The 27,515-nt window shown below is 42.4% G+C and overlaps 1 protein-coding gene across 11 annotated transcripts in view; it reads right to left on the bottom strand.

Annotated features, from left to right (window-relative positions):
• Positions 1 to 27,515, bottom strand: part of KLHL29 (kelch like family member 29) — a 601,388-nt gene that overhangs the window by 38,618 nt on the left and 535,255 nt on the right. For 10 of the 11 annotated variants that reach the window (XM_073335871.2, XM_073335864.2, XM_073335868.2 and 7 more), the window contains 3 exons: positions 15,037 to 15,235; positions 10,956 to 11,138; positions 9,303 to 9,483 (listed from right to left, as the gene is read on the bottom strand). In XM_073335871.2, the coding sequence (XP_073191972.1) occupies positions 9,303 to 9,483; positions 10,956 to 11,138; positions 15,037 to 15,235 (563 nt within the window). The remainder of the gene's footprint in view (positions 1 to 9,302; positions 9,484 to 10,955; positions 11,139 to 15,036; positions 15,236 to 27,515) is intronic. The other variant, XM_073335869.2, reaches the window with a different exon arrangement.

Raw genomic sequence — 27,515 nt, forward strand, 5'->3', positions numbered from 1 at the left:
AATAGATATGGACAAAATTGTGTAATAAAAATAGTTTGATACACTGCTGGCGGGATACATGTAGCTACCTCTTGTCCCCCAGTAATTCTAGTATTGGTAATTGATCTGTTGCCATCCCTGATTTTATAATGAAAACAACTGATTAATCCTCTTTTTCTTCTTTGCCTTCATCTTGTCCTGGCAATCAGTGTCAGCAGGTCTTGTTCTTCATCTTCAAACATTCTTGTCAAGTGTCTTCCAAGCTGAAAACAACCCTCTTCATGTCCTTCTTAGCATCTTGAACCACCTTCTTCTAGGTCTTGCTCATGGTCTTTGTCATGTGATTACTAGCTCTTGTTCTCTTTGGCCAACATATCCCACATCTCGTCATCTCACATGACGCAGCCATTGCTGTATGCAGTGTTGTTTTAGCAGTGTCAGTCCCAAAATATTAGAGAGACAAGGTGGGTGGTGAGGTAATATCTTTTATTGGACTAACTTCTCTTGGTGAGAGAGACAAGCTTTCAAGCAACACCGAGCTCTTCCTCAGATCTGGGAAAGGTACTCAGAGTGTTGCAGCTAAATACAAGATTAAACAGACTGTTTAGCATAAGTAGTTAGCACTTTATTCTAAGGGACCATTCAAAGTGAAATGGCGCATTATGACCCAGCCATTTCAGTGGATACTCCCTCAGCTTTTCTGTGTTGGGGGCTACCTGCATCATGGCTCATACCATTTCATTGTGTAGCCTATCAGCTCTTCTCTTACCCCGGTGCCCACCTGAGTATTCTCATTTTGTCAGCATGCACTGGTTGTTCCTTTCTCTTCCTCGCTGATCAACATTCCGACCCATAGCATCTGTTTGTGCGATAACATATCTTTAGAAAGATACGCAGTCTTGATTTAAAGGCTTCAAGTGATAGAGAATCCACCATGTCCTTAGGTAACTCGTCCCATGGTTAATTACCATCACTGTAAAAGTATGTGCCTTATTTCTCTAGTCTCAATTTCTCTAGCTTCAGCTTCCAACCATTGGATCTCATGCCTTTTTCCGCTAGATAAAAGAGCTGTCTACTATCAAATATCTCTTGTCCAGGTAGCACAGACACTTGTGGAACATAATCATGTCACCTCTTAACCTTCCCTTTGATAAGCTCAGTAGTTTGATCTTCTTAACTGTCTCTCTGGCATGTTTTCCAATCACCAGATCATTCTGGTTTAACTTCAGTCAACTCCTAAAGTGTCCACACAAGGATTTACACTGAATTAACTACATTGGTTTAAAAACAGAATAAAGCTAAATCAATGCAACTTTCTTGTGCAGAGAAGAATCACAACCAGTTTATCCCTTGGCTTTCTGCTCTTTTCTATTTACAGTCTTCCTTTCATTCTTGTTATTTCCACCTTTAACTTTAACTGCCACTTTTACAATAGTGGTGACTATCTTCTGACACTCTATTCAACTGCTTATAGCCAAGAGAATTAACCTAAAAAATATCCATCTTGATCTCTTTGCTTGACTCAGACCTCTCATTCGACTCTGCTGTTTACAATAATAAATTAAGACTTAATTTACTGGATCCCATCCACCCAAAGGTTTCCCTCTGCAAAATTGCTCACAGTACTTCTGGCTCTCTACTATGCCAATGCTAGCTCCTGCTTTCCTGTTTCCAAGCCTGTCCACATCATTTTCTGGTGGCGGGCCTACCCAAACACTGTGGGTCTATTGGCCTCATCCCAGTTTATGGACTAGACCTGCAAAATAAAAATAACCTTTCTTGTTTTGAAAATTCTGCATTCCCCAGTTATCCCTCGTAGGACTGATCTTTCTCTCACCTCACTCATCTCATTTAGCATGTGCTTTCTTTCTCTTCCTTTTCCCACAATCTCAGCATTAATGGCAAGACAGGCTTTTACTCTGCAACTTCTGCCCTTTGGAGCAGCTCTCTGCCTTATGAACTCTCCAACTCTTTTCATACCTTATCTGAAAACACGTTTCCCCCCCTTTTCCTCGGCCTCTTAATTTCTCTCCTTCTAAAGTTAAACAGCCTTATGACTAAATGCTTTAATTTATTCACATTATAAAGTCTTTATGTTATCATTATCAATAGTTTATAGACCACCAACCCTTCACTATCTTATACATTATTTAACTTTGGAATACAATTTTCAGGAAGGATGCTATACAAAATAGAGCTTCATTGTGTAGTATCGATCTGCACTCCAGATGGCTCACATGATGTTTAAAATCACATTAATGGTTTTGCTTTTTCATTTCCTTCTGACTGTTCTGAAGATCTTAATGAACTATTCTTGGACAAGGTTCTAGATATAATTTTGTTAAGACATCAATATAACACTGGGTTCTGAAACAGTGTGTAAAATGACAATTACAGATTATTTTATATTTAATTTTTTAAACTGTATTCCATGTGCACATATAAATTGAAGTAGTCAGCCAATTTTAGATAAATCTAGAGGCCCTGTATCAGAACAACATGCTTCATCGTTCAACACCCGTCAGACAGATAATTACTATGAAGTATCCAAATCCATAAACATTTAGCCATATATATAGTCAGCATATACAGCCTTTTCAGCTCTCACGTATTAGGAAGCTCCATCCACTATACAGAAACCCAGTTCACAGATCCTCTTAATTCCTCCATCCGTTATTTATATACAAGCTACAGAATACTCCTGGGGGGATTCTGCGGGACCGTGCACCGGCAGAAAATGCTCATTCCCATCCCGCAGAATTCCTGTACTTCCTTGGAGAAAATGGCAGGAAAGCCACGTATGTGTGTGTGTGGGGATGACCATGGATGCAGTTTTGTGGGGGCGACTACCCCCCCCAACAGTGGTGAGGCATGGGGGGGCAAACAGGGTTATGTGCCACTGACCCCCCTCATTTCTGCAAGCGCAGAGCTGCCCACCTGAAGGAAAGAGGCAGTGGGGAAGGAAGGGGGGGGTGGAATAGGGCAGGGGGAAGGGAATGTGGGATTGAGGGGAGGGGGATGGAGAAGAACAGGGGACAGGGAAATCACGGGGAAGCGGGAGTCCGGCACGCGGTGTCCCCTTGGCAGAAGCTGGGGCTCCCCCGATAAGCAGGCCCATTGAAAGCTCACCCTAAGAAGCCCTATCCCCCTACATCTAGATCCCCCCCAACAAGTCCCTGCCCACACCCAGGCCCCGCCCTCGCTGAGCCCCAACCACCTTCACCTGGATCCCCTGCAGTGTCCCATTGCCTCTGCACCCGAAACCCCCCAACGAGCTCCTGTGCATCCAGATCTCCTACTGGCAGGGGTGAAAATAAGTCGACTGACTTACTGGTATGCTGGGGCCAGCTCTGGCCCCCGGAAGGGGCAGGGCTGAGGGGGTCAGAGCGAGCCCCAGCCCACCCTGTAAGGTAAGTGCACCCCCTTCTCTGCCTTCCCTCCCCACTGGGGTAGCAGCAGCAGCCCAGGGCTCCTGGGGCTATTTAAAGGGACCAGGGTTCCACTGCTTCTACTGCCCAGGTCCTGTAATTAGCCGCTGGAGCCCTGGGGAAGTGGCGAGGCTCCGCGGCTATTTAAAGGACCGGGTTGGCAGAGGCAGCTGGAGCCCCGGCCCTTTAAATAGCTCCTGGAGCCCCCGCTACCCTAGGGCTCTGGGGACTATTTAAGGGGCCTGTGGCTCCCCTGCTTCTACCACCCCAGTCCTTTAAATAGCCCCCCGGAGCCCTGGAGTAGCGGCAGCGGGGCTCCGGTGGCTATTTAAAGGGCCGGGGAGATAGAAGCAGGGGAGCCCCAGGCCCTTTAAATAGCCGCTGGAGCCCCGCAGCTGCTACCCCAGGGCTCCAGCAGCGGGGCTCTGGAGGCAATTTAAAGGGCCTGGGACTCCAGCCACTGCTGGGAGCCCCAGGCCCTTTAAATTGGCCCCTGGGGAAGCTGGGCTGCCCCAGTACGGTGCACCGGCTCTTGCCAGTACGCTGTATCGGGGCGTACCAGCTTACTTTCACCTCTGCCCACTGGGCTTCCCGGACTCAGATTGCCCTACACAGAAACCTCTCATCCCACACCTGGATCCCCCCGCACTAAGCCCCTCCACACTTGTATCCTGGTGGGCTGGGCCTGCCTGTCTACACCTGGTGCAAAGGGGCACGGCCCTTGTGCTGTGTCAAGGTCAGGTGCAGCCTCACTGCCGAGTCCCTGTACTGGGGGAGGTTGGGGATTCAGGGTGCTCTCCCACCTCAATGCAGCCAGTGGTCTGTGCTACCCACTGCCATGCAGGAGCCCCATTTATTTATTGACAAATAAAATCTGCAGAATTTTAAAATATTGTGCACATAATCTTTAATATTTTGGCACAGAATTTCCTCAGGAATAACAGAAGCAGACAGGTTGGTGGGAAAATCTCTCAACTAAACATCTAGGGACTTATTTCCTGTTACAGTCAAAATTGCCAGAGGGGCTCGACTGAGAACTGTAGTGTCATTGCTATTTCCTTAAAGCCCTTCGTCCAAAAACACAGCTCAACAATCCAATCCCACAGAAGACGAGTCTATGTGCGTAAAACATCCATTTCACAGAGTGAGTTTATGATTCAGCTCAGCTGGTATGTACAAATTATTTCAATAAATTAATAAATAATACATTACACATGCTGTTTATTTATATATCTATTCAGGTTTTAAGAAGGTTGCCCATCATAGTGGCATCTGCTTGGCTCTTTGAAGGCATATTAGAAAACAAAGGATGAAATCTTGAACCCACTGAAGTCAATAACAAAGCTCCCATTTACTTCAGTGGTGCCAGGATTTCACCCAACGGCCAAGACCCCATAGAGATTACAGTTTAAATAAAGTACAGACAAAGGAGCAGGGAAGGGATGATTCCATAACTCACCCTATGGAGTCCAAAGAAAATTGCTCCTAACTGCATTAGTGCTTTCTGGATAGCACAAAAGACATTTAGCAAATGACCATCCATATGCAATCCCCATACATGAATTATACACAGTGCAGGTAGCAGCACCTGTACTTAAGGGTGCAGGACACTTTCCATAAGACCCTGACATCAGTTGATTATAATTTAACCAAACTTTAATCATTTGAGATGAGATTTTCCATGCTGGATGTTTGCCTTAGACTGGAATTTTCTGAAAATTTCAGTAAAACAATTCAGCCATTTCTCAGAGTGATATTAAGGAAACTAAGATGTTATGTTCATGTTAAAAAATTCTTAGAACCATTTTACTGAACTTCTCTACTGCCGCCTTGCTTTGGAGTAGGGACTTGAAATTTGGCAGGGGCGGGGGTCACCTGGGTGTCTGGGAGGTGCCTTTTGCCATTCTCATGAAAATCTGCCCAAATTTGACGAAGTTATGATCACCTGTGGAAAAAAATAGTATTTGCTCATGTAATTAAAGGCTGTATTGTTGCCCCTTTTAAATCCGAGCGGCTAGGCAAAGTTTGGGAGTCTGGGGATGTTCAGGTTGGAAGCAGAAATTGGCGATAGTCAGTTACCTCTTTGATGCAGTTTTGTTTGTTTACCAAGAATGTACAAAGCCCTGTCTCAGAATGCTGAGGGTACAGGACCAGCTCTAGGCACCAGCAAAGCAAGCACGTACGTGGGTCAGCACAATCCCAGGGGCGGCATTCCGGCCATCCTTTTTATTTTATTTTTTTTGCTTGAGCAGTTGCGCTCTCGGAGCTTGGGGTGGCAAATGTTTTGCTTGGGGCAGCAAAAAACCTACAGCCAGCCCTGGAGGGAACCAAGAGCAGTTTCTTAGTTTACAGGCCCCCAAATCCCTTTACCCAATACATACCAGATCCAAAAGCTTTCTCTCTAGTTTTTCCAGGTCACTTGCAGGCACTGTTTACTTACTGCTTGGCTTTCTTGCTTAATTTTCCTCTTGCAGTCTTGTCTGTTCCCACCTTTTCTCTGTGTGAGTGTTTTTCTCAGACTCTCACTCACCCCCACACCCCTGGTCACAATATCCAGCCTCTGCCTCCACGGTGCTATTTTCCGGGCAGACTCTATTAGGCTTTGTTTTAGATGTGGCCTCTTAACTGTCTTAAATGGAGGCATCAGCTTGAACAAGGTGTTTTTAACTCAACCCGTAACATGGTTTCACCCAGCTCACAACAGTACCATAATGTATACTCACAAAGAGGCTGACTAAAAACTGCACAGACAATCTGGAATTCCTAACTTTTGAGTACTTGACTTTGCAACTTCAACATTCTTATAATGCAGTGTTTTGTACGTAATACTATCTAGTCTGGGTAATAAATGATCTAAAGGCATAGATGGTCTCCTGAGACTGTATTTCTGTGCCCCATCCAAAGCAAACTTGACACATTCAAAGAGCAATGTCCAATCCACACTATAGTGGAAAATGTAATCTCTCCATTAGTGCAGGTCATAACCACACCCACCCACACACAAGGAAGGAACTGGGAAGTTCCGAGTTGGGTTTTAATTGTGCATGTGACATCAGAAAATTGAGCAATTAAATTAACATTATTCTGAACATTAATGATTCTCCTGAAAGAGATGACCCAAATTCAAAATGCCTCATTGCTCATAAGACTTGGAACAATTATTCCATCTGCCTTCAATTTTCTGAGTACCTGCTAAAATTAGGATGTTGGGGCAATTGGGAGATGTTTCAGTTTGAATAATGTCAGTCTGTGGATTGCAGTTTTTAAGGTGAACTTTTTCTCTCCTCACTTTTCTACTGTTAAAAGCCCAGAATGTCAATTCCAAAACCAAATGCATAACACACACGCACACAAATGATTTAAGCAATGAAACTAACACACTTTTTAATCCCTCTCCTTCACTTTAATTTTTAAAAACTTCTGATCTCCCAGCATAACCCAAAAGGGACACACAATCTGGGCATGCACTCTGTTCTACTGTTGCTTCTCATAAGTCACTTTTATCGATAATAGCACATTAATTATAATTGCAAATTTAACAAATCCCCATCACAAGGGCTTACCTACCCCTGCAGAGGCAGAATGCATGGAAATGATATCATAGAATATCAGGGTTGGAAGGGACCTTAGGAGGTCATCTAGTTCAACCCCCTGCTCAAAGCAGGACCAATCCCCAATTTTTGCCCCAGATCCCTAAATGGCCCCCTCAAGGATTGAACTCACAATGCTGGGTTTAAGCAGGCCAATGCTCAACCCACTGAGCTACCCCCCCCCCCGCAATATGGAGAAACCCTGCTATTCTACTGGATAAACATGCATAACAGGCCTACACTAGCCTTCCTTTTTTAAACTGTAAATATTCTAGCATGCTCAGTTTAAGGGTTGTTGGGACCTGAGCCACAAAACCTTTCATCAAAACATGTGTGTCCCTGTGAGACCACAATGTGCAGGCACCACGTGGTGTCAGGTTAAGGTCATTCTTACAGTGCTGCCAACCCCAAGAGTTCCAAATCATGAGAACTGCCTTAAAATCATGAGATAAAAAAATACATTAGGGGTTCTCTTATTAGCCTTCTGGCTTCTGAGCCATAAGGGTGCATGTTTTCAAGCTTTTCTCCACAAAGGCTAGAAATTCAGTGGAGCTATGACATGTGCTCCTCACCTTTAAAATGTAAGCTCAGTTTCTAATGCAATTGTATGACTCTCGGAGCTGGGGATTTAAGAAAAATACCAAATATGATGAGACGTGTCATAACAATCCCAAGAGTCATAAGACTTATTCTGGGGGCTGGGGGCTGATCTTGAGGGACAGAGGGTCTGGGGAATCATAGAATTGTAGAACTGGAAGGGACCTCGAGAGGTCATCTAGTCCAGTCCCCAACACTTGTGGCAGGACTAACTATTAGTAATACTATTAATATTAGGAAGGACCGGCTTTGCCTAATTCTCAGCCTACACAGTCCCTGGTTTTGGAAATACAAACTGTTCCTTTTTTTGTTGATGGTCTGCTTAAGAGAGAACATGAGAATCAGAGCGGAGAAAGAAACAGACTGGGCAAAAGGACATACTCTAATCAAAACTAAATACAGGCTATTAGTGCACACAGGACACCTGCTTGCATCAGTGTCATTCCTCTTTATCTAAAAGAGGATTTAAAAAAGAAACAAACCCCTACACTTCCCTTGTGAAAAAAGCATGACTTTAAATTACAGGAGAAGAGGTTTGGGAATTTGAATAAATTTTGCAAACCCATGAAACAGTTCTAGTCCCCCTGGGCCCACTCATCATCAGCTTGGAGTATACAGCATGCACAATGCTAGCAAAATCCATTTACTCTTCACTATTTATGCTGCTTGTTTACTTCCTGTGTTCTGTCATTCACTGGAGAGAATCAACAAAGTCAGTTTTATTTTTGTTCATTTCATCTCTGCAATGATGGGATTGCAAACACTGCACGGAAAGGGTGACTCGCAGACATGCGAAGTGTCACAGTTGTTGATCATGCAATTACAGCATGATCCTACAGCACAGAGAGGTAGGTTTAAGGTTGCAGAGGCATTTCTTATTACATTATAGGTGGGGCTGCTTATAGCCCCACCTACTATTAAGGTTGCCTGACACTTTCCATACTAAGACCTTTCTTCAGCTTCAACTTTTCCAGACATTAACCATTTGGGCTGAATTTTTCTATGCTGGGTGTCTGCCTCATGCTGATTTTTTGAGTGTGGAAAATTCTAGACAAAATGGTTCAGTCTTTTCTGAGAATGCAGCGAGAGAGAAATACTCCGTTTTGCCCATGTTAAAAAATTGTGGCAGGCTTTTTTCGGACCTGCCAGTATACTGAAAAAACAGTTATTCGCATAGCTCTAATCATAATGCATATACAAAAGGAGGACAAATGAAAATTGCACAGGCACCCGTAATGCTAGGATTTCCTAATGTTTGCATGCTTGACTTTGCAACCTTAATAATTTTCTTTTAATGCAGTTTTTAGATGCCATATTTATACATTATTATATATAATTACATAAAGGAAACTATGTTAAAAGAGCATTAAGTTTACAAAGTCAAGCATTCAAAATTTAAATGAAAAATCTGGTTCCGACCATGCTCTATTCAGCACATCTCAATACGGATTGAAAATTTTCCCCATGTAATAGATGCCTATATGAGATTAATTTGTTATGTCTCAGCTACAGTTCCCACACCACAAACTTTTATGTATTTGTTTTAATACAATTTTTTCCACTGGAACTTTTAAAAAAAGTTTTTTTCTATTTTTGTTATCTTCTGTAAAATCTTGTTTTGACCAAATCAAAATTTTTGAGCTAATTTGAGTCAACAGTGCGCTTTTAGATCACATGTCAAATAATTTCTTTAGGAGGAGAACCTTACCTTTCCACATGATCAACATTGCCTGCCACACCAACGCCTCCAATGGTATAAATTTTCCCATCGTACACCAGGCTGTTGTGCCGACACCTTGGGACTGTCATTCGGGATACGAGATTCCAGTTATCAAGTAAGGACATGTAACACCAGACATCAGAGAGTGTGACACCAGACTCCATGCCACCTGCCAACAAGACATGGGTGAGAAAAGGAGAGAATTAAGTGAGAACTTGGATGCAGGTAGTCCACTGTATGTTGCAATCAAAGCCAGTTACCAAGTAAAAGCTCTTCTAATGACAGTTGAGTAATTAAAATAAATCACTCTCAATAGGGAGCATCTGTTTCTATGAAGCAGATCGGTGTCATTTATTCGTGCGTTTCAAAGGTTTGTTTTTTTAAGATGACATGAGGATATCAAGATGTCAGACTAAGAAGGACATGTGCGTAAAGGAATATACACATCCAACATCCATAAATAACCTCCAATCTTCCAATTACCACACACTTGCAAGAAGGTGTCATGTGGCAGAGACTGACTGGCTTGCTATTCACTGTCCACTCTGAAATCCAGAATGCTTAATTCAGTTTTTATGTGACACAGAATAGAAACAACATGTTTTGTACACATATAAAGTAGAATTAGGGGATTTTAAGGTTTAACTCCTAATTTTCACGCATCACTTCCATGATTAGTTGGCTTTTCTATTACAGTGCAGACCCAGTGTTATAAGCACTGCCAAAGAGTTTAAAATGATCAAGCAGTACACTAATAATACTGGATATTTCTGTAGCTCTTTCTAACTGAAGGTCTCAAAGCGTTTCACTTCCCAACACCCCATAAAGTGGGTAAGTATTATTATTCTTGTTTTACAGAATAGGAAACAGAATAGGAAATGCATCCGATGAAGTGAGCTGTAGCTCACGAAAGCTTATGCTCAAATAAATTTGTTAGTCTAAGATGCCACAAGTCCTCCTTTTCTTTTTGCGGATACAGACTAACATGGCTGCTACTCTGAAACCTTTCTTCTCAGACATAATCAAACTTACACTCAGGGACCACTAGGGGGATCCTTACAACTACCTACTGGAGATTGCTTTTTTCCCCGATCCAAGGAAATGTACTATATGATTTAATACAAACAGACACCTTTTATACTTCAAGCACAAATTGTAGTCGGCAACTCTTTTAGATAAACCCTTTTCAGGAGTGTGGCTTCAGGAGCACTGAACCTAACAAGATTATAGGGCTACAGTCTACTATCAAAACAGAGATTTCAACAACACTCTTGTAAACAAACATTTTAAGTGTAGGTCACATATTCAGCAGCTCAGTCAATCTTGAATGCAGCAACCCACCATTTAGACCCAACTTCAGCCACTTTTTTAAACTATGTTACTACAGCCTGGAAACCTCTTTCACAGGTTTGATGGTTGTTGAACCTATTCTCTATATAACTGCAAAATGTGCTGTTGCCTGCTCTGGGACGAAATTGGAGCTGAAGTGAAATGGAGAGTGATAAAAGCATATTTGTTTGTTTTTCCCTTTCCCCCAGGGGTGGTTGAATAAAACTGGCAACTGTTCCTCCCTGCTTATACTGTACAGTACAGTTTGGGAGGACCCAGTGCTTTTCTGCTCCCAATGTGTATGCTGCTTACCTGAAAGATAGATGTTGTCTCCAGCGCTGACTACGCTGAAAAACTCCCGATCATAGAAAGGCAGGCTGGCCAATGGGTACCATTTATTGTTTTGAGGATTTAAGCAAGTGACTGCTGTTAAAGCTCGTTGGTTCATGCCAATCATCTGACGACCTCCCACTAAGACTATTACCTCGGCCACACCTAGGATACAATTAACCAAAATACATTCTAAGAAAGAGTCGTCTCTCACTGGGGAGGTAACCTATCTAAAAGCACTTTGCAGTCAATCCATTTCTCTATCCCCATTAAAAATACACTTAGAAAAACAAGTCTTTTTTTGGTCTCCAATAGTCTGTAGCTAGCCTATCACTTATAATTTGGTTTCTTCAATATTGTTGCTGCTTATTAAAGGCTCACCTATGAAAAATTTTGTAGGCTGTATGATAGAACAGGAGTGGGGTAGGGAGAAGGTGAAGAGTACATGGTAATAATGGCGAGTGAGGAGATACAATTTCAATATAGTAGGATTTAATAAGGAGGGTTGGTACCAGTCATTGTATTTGGATACAACCCCACCCCCACATAATAGGGAAAGATAATATAAAGGCCTCTATATGAAAAGATGGACAATGACTTCAATGAGATCAGGATTTGCTCTTAAGCATGTAAACTGCCACCTGGCTTTCTCCTTGATTAATGTAAGCTCACACCATAGACTGATGTATTGAAAACTTTTAGGCTTTATCCCTCTTGGCTGCATTTCTTCAACATTTAAGTTTGTTTCCCATCCACTCCTTCAAAGAGGCCCTTTTTCAAAATACTCTTGTGTGCTTATGTAACACTGACAGACCCTGGCCCTCAGTGGGCAGGATCAAACCTGGGACGTTTGGAGCTTAGTGCATGAGCCTTTACCACATGAGCTAAAAGCCAACTGGCTCTTAGCTAAGGCTGTAGAGCAGACTCATAATCTCTTGTTCTAAGTGGTCTCGGTGCCCCTAGGTGGGACAGAACACCACACCCAGGAAGTGTGTGGGTTACACTTATCCCAAACAAACTTCGCCGTTTTAGACCTCATTATTGTTAATTATTATTGTTATATGTGCAATATGGTTGTGCCCAGGAGCCTCAGTCCTGGATCAGTTCTCCATTTTGCTAGGTGCTGTACAAACACATAGCGAAGAGGCAGTCCATTCCTTAAAGAGCTTCTTGATTTAGATTTACATGCACAGCTGGAGATTTCCAAAACCTTTAATCTTAGGTGTATAGTGAGCCAAATTCCCTGCTAGTGTGAATGGGTGACACACCACCATAGTTAGTAGGGCCCATATACTGAGGTTTTAACGCACAGTTTACTTAGTGCCTGGACTGAGGTAAATCTGAACAAGACTCAGGATCCGCTCGTATCCCAGATTCCTATGGTACATCACATTTTAACTGCTTGACACCCGCTGGCCTGAAACACTCACTGTCAAGTGCTTGAGATATTTTGGATTTAGTGCTCAATGTAATAGCAGAAACAGCATGGCCTGTTGCAAAGTACTATTCACTCAGAATATTGGATTGTTGTCCTCCGTCATCTGGATTTTTTATTTTTTATATTTAAGTGTTCTTAAAAAAAGTTTACTCTCTTAGGCCTGGTCTACACTGGGGGGGGGGGGGGGCACGCGGGGGGGGGGAGGAGGAAGGGTGTGTGTGATCGATCTAAGTTACACAACTTCAGCTACGTGACTAATGTAGCTGAAGTCACCGTACTTAGATCTACTTACCGCGGTGTCTTCACTGCGGTAAGTTGAAGGTTGACACTCCCCTGCTGACTCCACCTGTGCCTCTCACTCCAGTGGAGTACCGGAATCGACAGGAGAGTGCTCGGTGGTCGATTTATCACATCTAGACTAGACACGATAAATCGACCCCCGATGGATTGATCACTGCCCATCGATCCAGCGGGTAATGCAGACAACCCCTTATTAAGCTAAAAACCTAAAATACTACACAGTTTTAAACAAATATTTCTTAGTAACGAGAGATCATTATTTTTAGTACATACCAGAAAATGTAATCTGATGTGCTAATGTGATGTGCTAATGTGATGTGATGATAATAAATGACCTTGAGAGGGCATCTCACACACTGCAGCACACCCACAAAGGGTGTTTGGAGATCCTTTGTGTATCCATAAAAGTAGACAATATGCAAAATAACATGGTTCTATATAATTAGACTCTGAATTAAAAAATATAATCATTCTCCCTTATCCCAAAAGAATTACTTTCCCCACATCAACAAGCTTCTGTAAAAGGTTTGCATTACATCTATAATTTTATATACAAAGATAAAATAAGCACTTTTCAAAAATCTTCAAACATCAGACCATTAGCCATCTTCAGCGAACGACTTTTTAGTGTGGATTGTTATTGAAAGTCGTCTATGTTTCCTCCTTCTGAAAAGTGCTTTGATTGGGCAGTCTCCACAAGCTGCAAATGATGAGGCTTGACATACAGTACATATACCATACTAGCTTCAATAGCCATGTACATCAGGAAATCTGCTTAGCCTCGTCATGGTACTGGCTCGGAAGAAGCACCAAGCATAACACATCGGAAAGTTTCACGTATTTCTTCCACATCTGATTCTTATTTGTTGCAGTTGTCTGATACATACTATTTGTACTAACTTTCAGAGTAACAAGTATTTAGACATTTTCTAACACTACCTTGGTACAGACTGATTTATTACACTGGAGACTTGCTTCTTTATTTTTGCTAGACAAAAACCACATGTATGCCCCACGTGGAAAGCTTCTTGAAACAACACTTTCTCCATAAATTGTGTGTGTGTGTGTGTATGTTTCAAACATAATATATCTTGTGTGATCCTTTTAATTTGAATGCAACAAACAGCCTGATCTGATATTTTAAGACTTGTGGTATTGAAATAAGAATACATCTACATAATTCTGAGAAAGTGAAAACTGCTTTACAATAATTAATCAACTGATCCTCACAATACCCTGAGAGGAAGGTAAGAAAATATTGTTGTCCTGGAGAAGCTGAGGCAGAGAAGACAAGGACCACATTTTTAGAAGTGTTGTCCAGTTGTGGGTGCCCAACTTTAAATACTTAGAGTCCTATTTTCACTCGGTGCTGAGCATCCAGAGCTGCCACTGAAGTTAATCATTCCTGAAAATCAGACCACGCATTTAGGTGCCTAAATATGGATTCAGGTGCTTAGTTTTAGGCACCCTACTTTGATCATTTCGGTGCAGGTGTCTACAAAGCTGGGCTTCCCAAAAATAGAGTAATCCAAAAGAGGGGAAGCTTTTTGGACCTTAAGTGACTTGCCTAAATGCCACAGAAGAAGGGTGATCATATTTCTCAAAGAGAAAATGGGACACTGCGAGTGGCTGGTCTGAGACCTACACCTCCCTGCTAGCCCCCTGCCTGCAGGGCTGGCCCGAGCTGCTTGCCTGAGTCCCCCTCTTGTGCAGGGGAAGGCAGGGCTCAGGCAAGCAATGATGCACATACTAGATAGGGTGATCATAATTCCCGAAGGCTGGGGCTGGCAGATCGCGGCTTGCCTGAGCCCTGCCTTCCCCGCTGCATGAGGCTGGAATTGGCGTCGTTGTTCGCTCGAGCCCTGCCTGTCCCCAGCAGAAGCCCTGCCCCCCCTCCCCTGCACAGGGCTGGCATTGCCACTCACCCCCCGCCCACGTTCCTCTGCACCCCACTTTTTTGACAAAAGTGGGCATTTGTCCTGTTTGCTCTTGCCAGCTTGATCCGTTTGGCAAGAGCAAATGGGACAAATGCCCTCTTTTGCCAACAAAGTCAGGACGGCCGGGACAGGGCTTAAAAAAGGGACTGTCTCAGCCAAAACGGGATGTCTGGTCACCCTACACAGAAGGAGACAGAATCGGAACTTGGATTAGCACTCTGGACTCCCTGGCTCCCAAACCTGTGCTACTGAAATGTGGTGAAAGGAAGAGGAACGACACTTACTCCTCCCTTCCTTTGCAAACTACAGACAGTCTGAACCATTCAGTCTTGGACTGCAGGCAATGTCAGATCACAGAGCTTTCTCTCTGAAGCTAGCTTTGCTTTACCTGCTGATAGCCTGGGCCGGGTTCTTGGTGTCTGCATCTCTTGTCGGGCATGTGGGAGCATGTGATAACGTTTTGCTTCGTTCACTAGATCCCGGCAGGCCTCTGAAGACTTTATCAACTCCTCATTGTCAACAATGTTTAGCAGATAACTGGGATGGATGAAGGGGAGGCGGACCACTGCCAGCAACTCCGCAGCATACTGGAGAAAGAACACATGGCAGCCTTAGTGCTTGATTTCAACCATTCTGCGTTTCCTCCTCCCCCATCACAAACACTTCCCCTTATTACCCAACTTGGGAATATATTATACTTTGAGCTGCCCTTAGTACCTGAGTGTTACTGTACACAGTCCTGATTTTCATGGATCCTGCATACACTCCCCAAACCTTCATTATTGTTCAGGTAGCACAAAGACAACACATCCCTTAGCTGCTCCACTCTGAAGGTTTTTTTTTCGGGGGAGGTCCCATATGGAGACAAAAACAATCTTCAAAAGCTGACAATTCTTGTTATACAGAGATTTTGTTGTAAAAGCAGATTCTGAACTTATACTCAATATGACACCTTATGCACAGAAGACAAGCATTAATCTTCCTAGCTTCCTGAATTCACCTTGAAATTTAAGACTCGTTGCTACATTGAAAACAAATGGCTTTTCTAGCATTTTGTGTGAAACAAAAGCAGATGAGCAGCTTGCGTTTGAATAGCCTCTATGGTGGAGACTGAAAAACACCATCCAATTTGTTAACTATCTTTTAACTAGTAAGATTTATTTGTTGGTGAAACAAATCACGTTCTTCAAAGTTTTCCTAGAAATCAGATTCCTGTGGATGCGACTCAAATACTCACACTAGACCCCATCTTCTATACAAATAAAATAAACCTTGTAGTGCAAAGGACATTGGAAGAAATGAAGCTGTCTGTCACTGGTTATTGCTTAAAGGAAAACAAAACCACAGAAGAGAAAATTGCAAGTGATAAATGAAGAGTCCATTCACTGAGAACTGATTTTAAATCACTGTTTATCTTACAGCATATCACAGAATACTTCACAGTGAGAGATAGAAGAGTTGGAGAATGCATTTATGGAGCTGGGTATAGGGAACATATCAGGACAATAAGAACTAACTATGGCTGCATATTTAGAAGAGGACAGTAAAAGAAAGGTGACTATTAAAAGCAGAAAAGATGATTGTTACTAGTAAACATTTATATTATTGGAGCACCCAAAGGCCCCAATTGGGATTGGGGCCAAGATTCAAGGAAATATTCTTGAAGATTTAGGGGTTGATCCTGAGAGGCGCTTAACACCCCAAACTTCCACTGAACTGCAGTGCTCATTACTTTCTGGAATGCAGGGCTTTGGAGCTGTGCTCCAGCTCTGCTCCAGCTCCAGGCAAAAATCTGCAGCTCCACTGCTCCGGAGCTGCTCCACGCTCCAGCTCCGGGTTCTGTTCCAAAGCCCTGCTGGAATCCATCTGTCTGGTTAGTTGTTTTAAACCATCTTCATCACCTTAGTGTGTGAGTGCCTCTCGTGTCTAGGAATCAGGTCACAGCTTCAGTGGAGGAAGAATGTAGAGATACAGGGATGGAGAAAGGGAAAGATGAGTGAGCAGTTGTTGGTTAGAAATATTTCTCAAGTTCTACTGTGTACAATTGGTTCCACCCTGCTAGGTGATAAGTGATCATAATCATCACAGGAACATCTTCTAACACTTCCCATTTCCCTACAATAAATTTAAAACACAGGTATCAATTTGGAAGGACATGCAATTATCTGTTTCCAGTAGGATTTTGCACGAACCTACCTCCTTAGAGCCATGTCACCGTGATGATATAAACTAAGTTAAAATGAGCATGTGATGTGACTGAAATGGGTTCAGTCTGGCAGGGAGAAGAATACAGGTTTTCACAAAATCCAATCACTTCATTTAACAGTGTAACAGGAAGGGCTTGGAAGTCTGAAACGTCCAGTTTTCTGAGAAGAGATGAGTGTGTGTTTGCATAACAGTAACACCTCTGAACTTCACAACTATAATAAATAACATAATAACACTTTAAACATCTTTAGCACCTTTTTGTCTGAAGAGCTCAAAATGTTTTGCACACATTAATTAGTGTGAGCCTCACAGTACGCCAGGAGGCAGGCAGGTTTTACAGATGGGGAAGCCGAAGCAAAAATGATTAGAGTGACTTGCCCAGCGTCAGAGTGACAGGAAGATGACCAGAAGCAAATGCTGACTACCTTGTTCTAACCACTAATTCATGAGAATTCCTTAATACAACATGAGATTTTGGAGATTCATCTGCATAAGGCCAAACACTTCCAGGAAGGACCTTTGGGTTCAATCCTGAGCGTCACGCTGATCCACATGTATCAAGGAAGTGGTGTAAGGGGAGTAGAAAACAACAGGTTTTCTCCTTCTGGGGTGGGAGGCATCCTCAGTAAATACAGAGCCATCTATAAGTGGTTCTATGCCACCGGTCCTACAGCCTGCAGCTAGGGGGCAAGTCAAAGGTGGGGAGGCATGCAGGAGGCACAGTCTTAGCAGGTTGCCCTGTAGCAATTCCTATCTGTCTCCTTGGGGGTCAAAGCCACTTGTGTGGGAAGCAGCCTTGGGACTACTCTAATCTATACCAAACTCTAGGCTGGCCCCACAGAAGCAGTCCCAGGATCAGGGAGACTCAATGATCTCAGTTGTGCCCCTAAATTTTGCCTGGCAGAACATCAGTTGAGTAGCTGGGCACAGGTAAGAAGCTGAGCCCTGCCATCTGCCACTGTTCCATACAGTGAAATAAAAGATTCTTCCGTGACTCTTTCCTCTACTAAAATGTATTGTAGAGGGGAAAAAAAAGTTCTGTCCTTTCCCGAGAGTCACAAATGTCAGGGACTTGGCTGCAGACATCTTAATGCCATTAAAATGATGCTCACTTGTGGGAGAGGGAGCACAGTCGACATATGGCAGTGGGAGGCAAAGCTCCGATTTCAGGAAGTGCCTTTTTTAAGAAGTCTGGGGGAGTTTAACCTTACAGAGGAGCCAAGATGAAATGCAGAATCAGGACACCAGGAATAATGAAGATATTGATGGGGACATCAAAGTTTAGCCAGTGAGTCTCTAATGGGGATGATCATCCCATGCTGTAATGAACTAAAAGGAATAGCTAAATAATAGTTTAAGTAATGGAGAAATTGGAATATGCATACGTCTACAGCTAAGGCAGGCCAAACAAGCTTCCCAAGAATCCTGGTTCATCAGAAAGCTGCCCCTCCTGCTTCTCCAATAGACCCTGTGCAGGAAGCAGCCATACTGACAAGTAAGACAAAACACAAGCAAATACTCATGTCATTAAATGAGAACTTGGGGTTAGACACCAGGATGTCTCCATCTTTAGCTTAAATTGGCATTTAGGGGAGAGCTCCCCTCCAGCAACAGGAGGCAATTCTTCTGACTCCACCCACAGAGATACTGCATTCTTCCCCCATGCCTCCTCAAATAAATGAGGCAACGGCTGCTGAATTAGCAAAGCACACTCTCTCTTTCGCCCACCTTTCCTTAATTAGATTGGTGAGAAACTGTAACTGTGTTTCTCTCCCTCTCTTTCTCTGTCTGAGCTTGTGGCTCATTGTGAAGGCTAATAATAATTAGAACATGTCGCTCTCTCTCATCAGCATGAAAGCTAAAGTCACATATCAAAGCTAATGTCACATTTCACTCTTATTCTTTCCCCACCCAAACAGCTACAGAAATACAGCTGTATGTGTGTGTGAGAGAAAGAGAGCACACACAGTTGCTGCTCTGCTTCATCACTGCCAGCATTAAGGGTATGGGTAATCTCATTGTTTTTTTACCAAGGGATTTGTAGAGTATGTATAATCTCACTGTCTCTAGAGGATGGTAGAGGCTTTTATAAACCAGTGGCTTTTCGCACTAGCTCCTTTAAGCACTATAGTCGATGGCAAGTTTCATTTGGCTTTGTTGATTTAAGTACATCCAAGTGGTCTAGGGATTCTGTAGCCTATTCCTTTCTGATTCTGCCTTGTGACTGCTTCATAGCCTTGTTAGCTATGATTGTATTAAATATCTTGTGACCATTATCCTTTTTATTGAAGATTAGAATAAGTACTATTAAGCATTTCAACCTTCTTACCATCTCTTATTTGCTTTTCTTCCTTTTCTTTCTCCTTTTCTTGCTCCTTGTACACATTATTAATATTATTACTATTAATAATAAAATAGTACAATAGACGTGAAGGGCACTTTTCAAAATGTACGTGGCAAAACTTTCAAAGAGCAGCCTCCATTTTTGTGGATGCAAGTATGGGCTTACAGTTTGGGCCTGTAATTCAACTGTGGCTACAAAATGTTTAGAGCATTCATCTCACACTCTCTGAATGCAAGTGCAAATTGGGTAGTCAGAGATGCAAAATATTCAGATTTGCACCTGCAATCAGTTGATTTTTCTACACAGGAGGTCGCTTGGTAGAATTGTATACAGGAGGTCAGACTAGATTACGATATGATAATGGTCTTTTCTGGCCTTAAATTCTATGAATCTGTTAATTCATTTTTTCAGGTGGTACAAGGCAGACCACGTCTCAGCCCCTTCAGCATTTAGCCCATTGTTTCGACAAGGCTCTACTCCAAGGACTTCACTATTTAAATTAAATCACTGCAATAGAAAGAAAAAATGAGGCATGAGTATGGGAACAGACAGGACAGCTCTTCAACTGGTGTAAACTGGTATGGCTCCATTGACATCCATGGAGCTATTCTGATTTATTCCAGCTGAGGATGTGGCTCATAGAATCACAGACAGTTAGGGATGGAAGGTTAGACCCCCCCGCTAACTCTTTGTAGAGTTTGCTCTCCATGGGGGATGGGGGGAGGGAGGGAGGAGAGCTGGCTTGACAACTCATGAGTATGGGGGACAGGCTATGAGGGAAGGAGTAGACAGATTTGGTGTGGATTGGCTCCTGAGGCACATATACATTTGCCAGACTGCTATCAATTTCATTAGCTCAGCTGGCCAGCAGCTTCTTCACATAGCCTGAGTCCCCAAGGATTTATAAAACCCAGGACAAAATACCTTTATGTTGCAAAACAGACAGGGTTTCTGCCCCATAGAGCTTACAAGCTAAATTTAGATGTGACACTGTGAGTGAGGGAAACAAACCATAAGGTGGCATGCAGTGGGATAGCTCAGGGTTATACCAGTCAGATCACACTGAGCAGTGGTGCACGTATGTCACTGGGCTTCTAGTAGGCAGAAAGCAATTACTCAATCTGGAATTTGGCCAAGCCTCTGTGGTTAATGGCCCTATCCTCTGGGACATTTAACCACACATGGTCATGACATGTGTTTAAGATCTCCTCTGAAAGGGATGGCACCTCTGACACCATAAAGGCCTCAGCACTACAATGGTATATGCACTGGTTACAGTTTTCACAGTACAGTGAAGATATAAATTATTATGTACATGTAAAATATTATTGGGTCAGTACTGACTCAGATGGATGGTGCTGCCTGTTGTACCATCAAGATTATTTCTTGCTGCTTCGAGATGTCCCATCCATATATCTAACCCTGCATAATTTATCCACTTAACTTCTGTATGTGTTTTTTCCATCTCTCCAGTCAGAACAGCTCTCCCATTGGATCACAGAAAATTTTAATGCCATTTACATTTCTGCTTGGTGGCCTGAATGGGGATGTTTACTTTGCTAAACTTTTTGTGACCTTTCTTCCCCTTGTAATTATATCTGTATTATTAGAAGGTTATAGAAAGTGGGCTTTAGTAGGATAGCTGACTTTCAAAACTCTCTTCAGTATCATATTTAAAAAAATTGCTTTTTAATCTGAAATCCCCAAGCTAGTAAAATCCTCATAGGTATTCTTTAAACGAGTATCACTGTGCAGATTCTGCTTAGGCTATTGTCACAACAGTATACAGCTAGTTTTAGGAAATATGTTTACTGTTGCAGAATCAAATTTCCTGCTCTTTAAATATTACACTGGAAAGCTATCAAGATTTTTGACATTTTTGAAGTAATGCCCAGAGAGGTCAAAATAATGTTTCCCCTCATGCCTTATAGCTCATCTCTCTCTGTTTTACTATTCTTTCATATAAAAGACCCTTTGTGCTAGCTGCCTAAAGAAACATATTTTAGTTAGAAGTACAAATACAGAAGTAAGATTATCCATATTAAGATAGGTTTTTAGTCCAAGAAACTGCTGTTTCAGCTATTTATGCATAATTCTAAGAGACTATTTTTTAACATTTTAAAACTAAACTAGGAATACATTCGATTCATCACAGAGACTAAGAAGATTAATACACCACAGCCGTAAAAAGATTTCTCTGCCCACTCACACAGAGACTGGGTTCAAATTCAACGGGATTTTAAAGAAAATAAAAAATTCTAATCTGACAGCTGTGGCAAAAACTCAGCAGTACTGCTAAACAGTTCTGAGAGGACTCTGAGGTGGTAGCAATGCTGCACCACCAATAACACACAGAGACCTGTAGGGGGCACACATTTTTAAAAAGCAGAGGTTATCCCTTAGTTCCTGGACTGGCGGTCAGATGATGAACTGCATGTTGAGCTGCGCTGGAAACGAATGCTAGAAATCAAGAAGTTTCCAGTGGCAGAGTGACAAGGCACGGTGGGTTAGTTTCAGGCAAGAGTCTTGACCTGTCCCCACCTTCCCGCTGCTGCTGGAAATCCTCCATGATATTCTGAACTAGAACTCCATACATGACACCAAAAAGTCTTCGCAAACTACAGGTGTCCAAGTGGAATATCAATTGGGAACTGGCTGTTTTTTGAAAGTTTAAACGGAGTTTCTGAGAACTCTCAGAGACAGCAGCACCAGTTGCTGATTTGAAGCTTCATTATTTTTGGGGCACCACAGTGCTACCTGGTGATCAGGGCAACCACTTCAATGCATATTGCCCATGGGTACCTCAAGGGCATGCACTCCTTCTACTAATCTCTTCCATAGTTATAAGTGTTTGGACAAATCCAAATCAAATCTCCAATCTCTGGTGTGCACAGCATTTGTCTACTATTTATTACTGTTTAGTCTGCATTGGTTCAATTTCTTTGAACTGAAAATCCACTAACTATAAAGCTCGAGTATCATTATAGCTGGAAACCTTATAACATAATGAGATGAACATTTGAAATGAAGTCTGGTTCTCAGGCCCTGGACTCACACAGTGACTCAGTGGGAGGGAGCTACATGTAGAAATCCCATGCACAGCAAGAGGAAAATAGCACCCGCCTCACTTCCTGAAATGAAGTTTTAACATGACATCTTTATGGCAGCACAGCTGACTAAACACCATAATGTCATCAGTGTTGCAGAAAAGGAGCTGCACGTGAACATGTATTTCTAGATGTAATGTGATGAGGTTATATTTAAGCACACAGGATGATAAATCATTAATTCATTACACTCAGACTTTATTTCACATTCAGACATTTTAATAAAGACTCTTATCACAAACGGCTTATTCTGCTGACTAAACTCGACCAAAATAAATGTCCTCAGAAAGTAACAAACGATACAACAACCAGTGATTGGCACTTCATTTGTTCCGGTTATAAATATACACCCACGTATACATCTGTGCACACACATATGCACCACAAAGGCATGCTGTCAAGATTAAATAGTGTTTGTAATGTGCTTTGAAAAGGAAGAGCACTCCTGACACATACAGCATAGTGATACACACATAAAAAAGATTGTTTCCTACTTATAATGCAATCCTGAACTTCATTTCCCTTTCCATTCAGAAAAGCATGGAGTGTGGTCTAATGTTTGGACCGGATGACTTGGGAGTCAGGAGTTCCCTTCATGATTCTGCTGCTGACAGAAGTGTGTGACTCCGTGCAATGCAAGTAATCTCATGCATACAGCTACACTGCATGTGTATGTGTTTGCAGGATTGAGTCAATCAGTTTCCTCAGCAACAGAAGAAAGAAAAACACTGTTAAAAGTAGGAAGATGTGTTGGTAACGCCACAAAAAAACTGAGAGGAGATTTCAGGACAGGTGCAGCTCCCAAAGCTACTTTCAGCTTTTTTTTTTTTTTTAAAATTAAACTAGATTTCAAGTTGATGGTATCCCTTAAAAAAAAAAAAAGAATGCCGTATACCAGCCATTAGTGAGTAACAGAGAACGCCACCTTCACCCTGCTTTATTAATTAATGGACCCGTTTTCTCTCTTGTATCACTTCTTCTTTTGATTTTTTTTTTTAATTCCCCATGTCACCTGGGACTAGTATTAACTCACTCATTCTGTTTCCTCTCACTCTTGATATTTTTCTCTCTCCAAGCCTGCGTGTGTATTCTTGTTTGTTTGGCCCCCTAGAAAAGGACTTATTTAAACCCCAGATCTTTGAGCAGTCTGTCACCATGTGAAGACACAATGATTACATCTCATTCCTTGCACTCTTCACTTTCAGAGAAATTGGAGTTTGTTGCACTGCAATTATGGCATCTATTAGGACTCTTCTGCTTTCCAAGGGGGAGGCTTTCAATGCATTCTGCTATTATTGTAGTCACTAGGGAAGGGGTTTCCAAAGGTGCTAAGCACTCAAATTTCATTAAATTTTAAAAGAAGTTGGGTGCCTAACACCTATCAGCTTCTTTGAAAATTCCAACCTTCGTTTCATACTTAGTCCATATTTGCTTTCCTGAAGCCTAACACTCTTGAACTGCATTGTTCAGTGAATTAATTTCTTACTATGATGAATTTAAGTACCCTCCTGGTACTGAATGTCATCATTTTGAGTTTTCCCATAATTTTCTACCCATTGCTAAGGAAAAGGCTCAGAGTGTTTTTGATACTTTCTGGATTAAGCTGGCCTTCTTCATAACTATGGAACCTTTCTGATGCTGCATGTTTGACTCTATGTGTTAGCTGGGTCTTTGAAATTCCCCACGAGTATGGTATCCAAACACCTTGAGAGTTGCCCATTTTCCTTCCTTCCAGAAATCTACTGTTTCTTCTTTGTCATTCTCTGCATCCTAACCGAAGGCATTTTATTGCCATTCTCTTTAATTGGCTAAAGGTAGTTCAGTGGCATTTATAACTTTTGACATAATGCCACTTTTCCTTCTCCACATCATCTTCCCTTTCCATCACTCCTAGGTACTAAACTTACCGGTGTGCACGGTGTTATTCAGCCTGCATTTGCTTTGCTTCAATTTTATCCCATTGCCCCTGCAGTAGTTATGCTGCCTTGCACCACCCTAGGTAATTCCTCTCCTTTCCTCTTCAAATACTTGTAGACAGTTATCCCCCTTTAGCTGTTGTTAGACCAAGTCAACCATATTCAATCCTTTTAATCTTTCCTTCAAAATCAATTCCTCTAGTCCTTTAATCATTTGTTTTGTTCTTCTCTAAATTACCTTCAATTTGTCTACAAATCTCTGGTTCTCAGGTGCCACTAAGATACTATTTAGACAGAGCTTTCTCTGAGGACATAAGTTCATAGAGAGCTCATTAATTTTTTTATGGGTAAGACATTTCATTTTGATGTTAAACAGTATTTTTTTAAAAAGGGTACACTATCATGTCTGTATGGATCACAGAGAAAGGTGACATAGCATATGGCACTCTGGTCAGATAATAAATTTACTACTTTAGATCTTCAACATCTTGAATAGATATTGGGCCAGATCTTCAACTTGAGTAATATTGACATAAATCCATTGACTGTTAGCCCAGCAACACTGGTTTGCATTAGTTGAGGATCAGGCCCAGTATCTAGTAGATCCTATCAACACTCCATATAATAGGTATTTCCCTCCCCCCCACCACACACACATTTCACAGAGAGGAAGGTGGACGTAGGTAAACTGATTTACCCAAGGCCAAACAGTGAGATTACGGCTAAACTAGGATTAGAGCACAAGAGTTTCTGGCACCAAGCCCTGCCTGTGCTCCAACCACTACACCATGATGCTTTTCACATGATAGTGCCTCATTGTGCAATACGTATTTTATATGATCACCCCAGAGGTAAACTAAGGTTAAAAGGAATAACTACCACGATAAACCCTACTGTGTCCTCAATCAGCCTGGAAGAGAAATAAATAGAAACCCAGCAAATCCATCTTTTGTAGATGTGTCAGTCTGTTGCGGACTTTCCAACCAGTGAGAAATAAAAGGAATTCCTTCAACCAGTGGTCTGCTTTCACTGCCACAGGAAATTACCTAGCCATTCAGGAACCTGACATCAAATGCCATTTTTCTCAGTTAGATTGCTTTTATGCAACTGCATGACTAGCAGGGCTGAAATAGTTATGTAAATGTTGCCATAAGCAGTTGGCATACCTTTTCAAAACACTGGGGTACAGTTATTTACCAAATATTAGTTTAATAAATAGTTCATTATTCGAGCTCACTATCTGTCTTATGTAGATGGATCGGTGACCTTTGAAAGCTCTGTTACTCTCCCTTTGTAGCACATCTCAGATGCTGTTTTCTGTAAAGCAGTACAGCTCTTTTTATATAGCACCGTAAGACTCCTACACGGCACACATTACAGAATTAAAACTGGCGAGGGTATATCCTTTCACCTTGCTTTCCACAGCCCAGGTCCATTCAGGAGCTCCCCACTGCCGTTTTGAGGCTGGCCATAAGAGGATTAACGACACTAAAAAGAATTTGATACCCAAGGAGTAGGTTTTCAACTGCACAAAGAACAGTTAGGCACCCGATCCCCATTCCCTTTCAGTGAAAACAGGGGACTAAATCCCATTTGTGCTTTTGAAAATATACCTCCCCCTAAGAAGCTAACATAACAGGAGGACTCTGGTGATTGCAACCAAAGTAGTGCACAAGCAATAGCAGCTTTCCAAGGAGCTTTTCCTCCCTGGAGCTGTCACCCTACTTACTCCCTGCAGTGGAGAATGAAGAGCTAGATGTACTTTTTTTTTTTTTATATAAATATCACCTCAGCTCACCCAGTTGAAATGATCCTGCCTGACTGCATCGAGTTCAGTCAAAGGAGGCTGTTCGGAGGGTGGGGTGAGGGGAAGGGGGAACAAACAGGAACAAGACAGTGACAGAAATAAGGCTCCTTAAGGGAACAATGGGGGAACTATTAATTGGGGAATGCCCCTGGCCAGCCTTCAACCAGTCTGGCTAGGTTTATGATTTCCATCCCTCAGTCTAGGCGCTAAGGGGATACTAAACCACTAAAGTCCCTCAGGCCTAGAAAGGAAGAGGGGGGAGGGGTTGAGTGGGCTGCCAGTAGCTGCCTAGGGAGAGATGCTGACAGAGACACGCAGAGAGGGAGAAGATACAGCAGGCAGCCTGCTCCCCACAGTCCAGGAGCAGGGATGTCTGGGCTAAGTAGAACTCACCCAGCACTTGCAAGGAAAGAAGGAGGTGCAGGTAAGAACCAGGCATATAGACTTTTTGTTGGTTTCCTCTTTGCTCTGCCTGCTATGTACCTCTGGGTGAATAATAATACTTTGCTTTGAAGAAGCTGCTTTAGAATCACTTTAACCAACTGTTGCCAGAGGCTCCTTGAGGAAAAGGGCTTACAAGTGCCAAACAGAGCTGGGCCTGCAGAATTAACATGCTTGGGAAACATGGAGATTGCAGCCCAGAGATCCAATCCCAGTGTGGTTGAACCAAAGGGTTCCATACACTTTAGAAGGAGAAAAAGGGATCTAAAACACAGCTCACTCTGTAACCATGATACCTGCCTTCCCATGGGTCGATGCCTTTACTTACTATGTCAACTTTATGAATTACACAGCAAGTGCTTCTGGGCAAAGACCTTGTCTTAATGTATCTTCAAAAAGCCCCATGCACACATATGACACACCATCCATATACAATACATGATAGAATATAGTGCTTTAAAGATCGTGCCCTTCATACTCTCTACCATTAAATTGCAGACCCCTGGCCAGCTGTACCTCTGCAAGGATTCACCCTTGGTCAAGGACAGCAGTGAGGGCTGCACTGTACCTTCCAGCGGAATTTTAATTTGTAGGTGGAGCTCCATAGGACCCCCCACTAGCCTAGAGGTTGCCCTGGGGCTGCCCTGAACCAGCATATCAACTGGTCTCTCGGGTCATGACCCTCCCACTTTTGTGGCTTTGCTGGCTGGTTACTGAAGCAGTTGCTGTGGTGCCTTGCACCTACTGGTTCCCTGCACCAAGAGATCTGCAGCGACGGAGCCTGGGTGAAACAATCCCATTATACCCTGAATGAAGTTAGAGCATCCTGTGATGCTGACAGACCAGGTGCCAGCTCATGCCAAGCCCTTAGGCGTCAACTGAACGCTGACAAATACAGAGCTGAATTAGTCTGGCTCACCTGTGTGTTAATATTGTTAAAACTAGTATTAGATTTATAAAAACATGTTTAGTGTTTACACTTGTAAGTTGCAGCATGTATTGATCTCACTTAGAATATTTGTATTCCATGTTATAAGATAATAT

This window comes from Lepidochelys kempii, chromosome 3 (assembly GCF_965140285.1).
Source record: "Lepidochelys kempii isolate rLepKem1 chromosome 3, rLepKem1.hap1, whole genome shotgun sequence".
In the NCBI taxonomy this organism is placed as follows: domain Eukaryota; kingdom Metazoa; phylum Chordata; order Testudines; family Cheloniidae; genus Lepidochelys; species Lepidochelys kempii.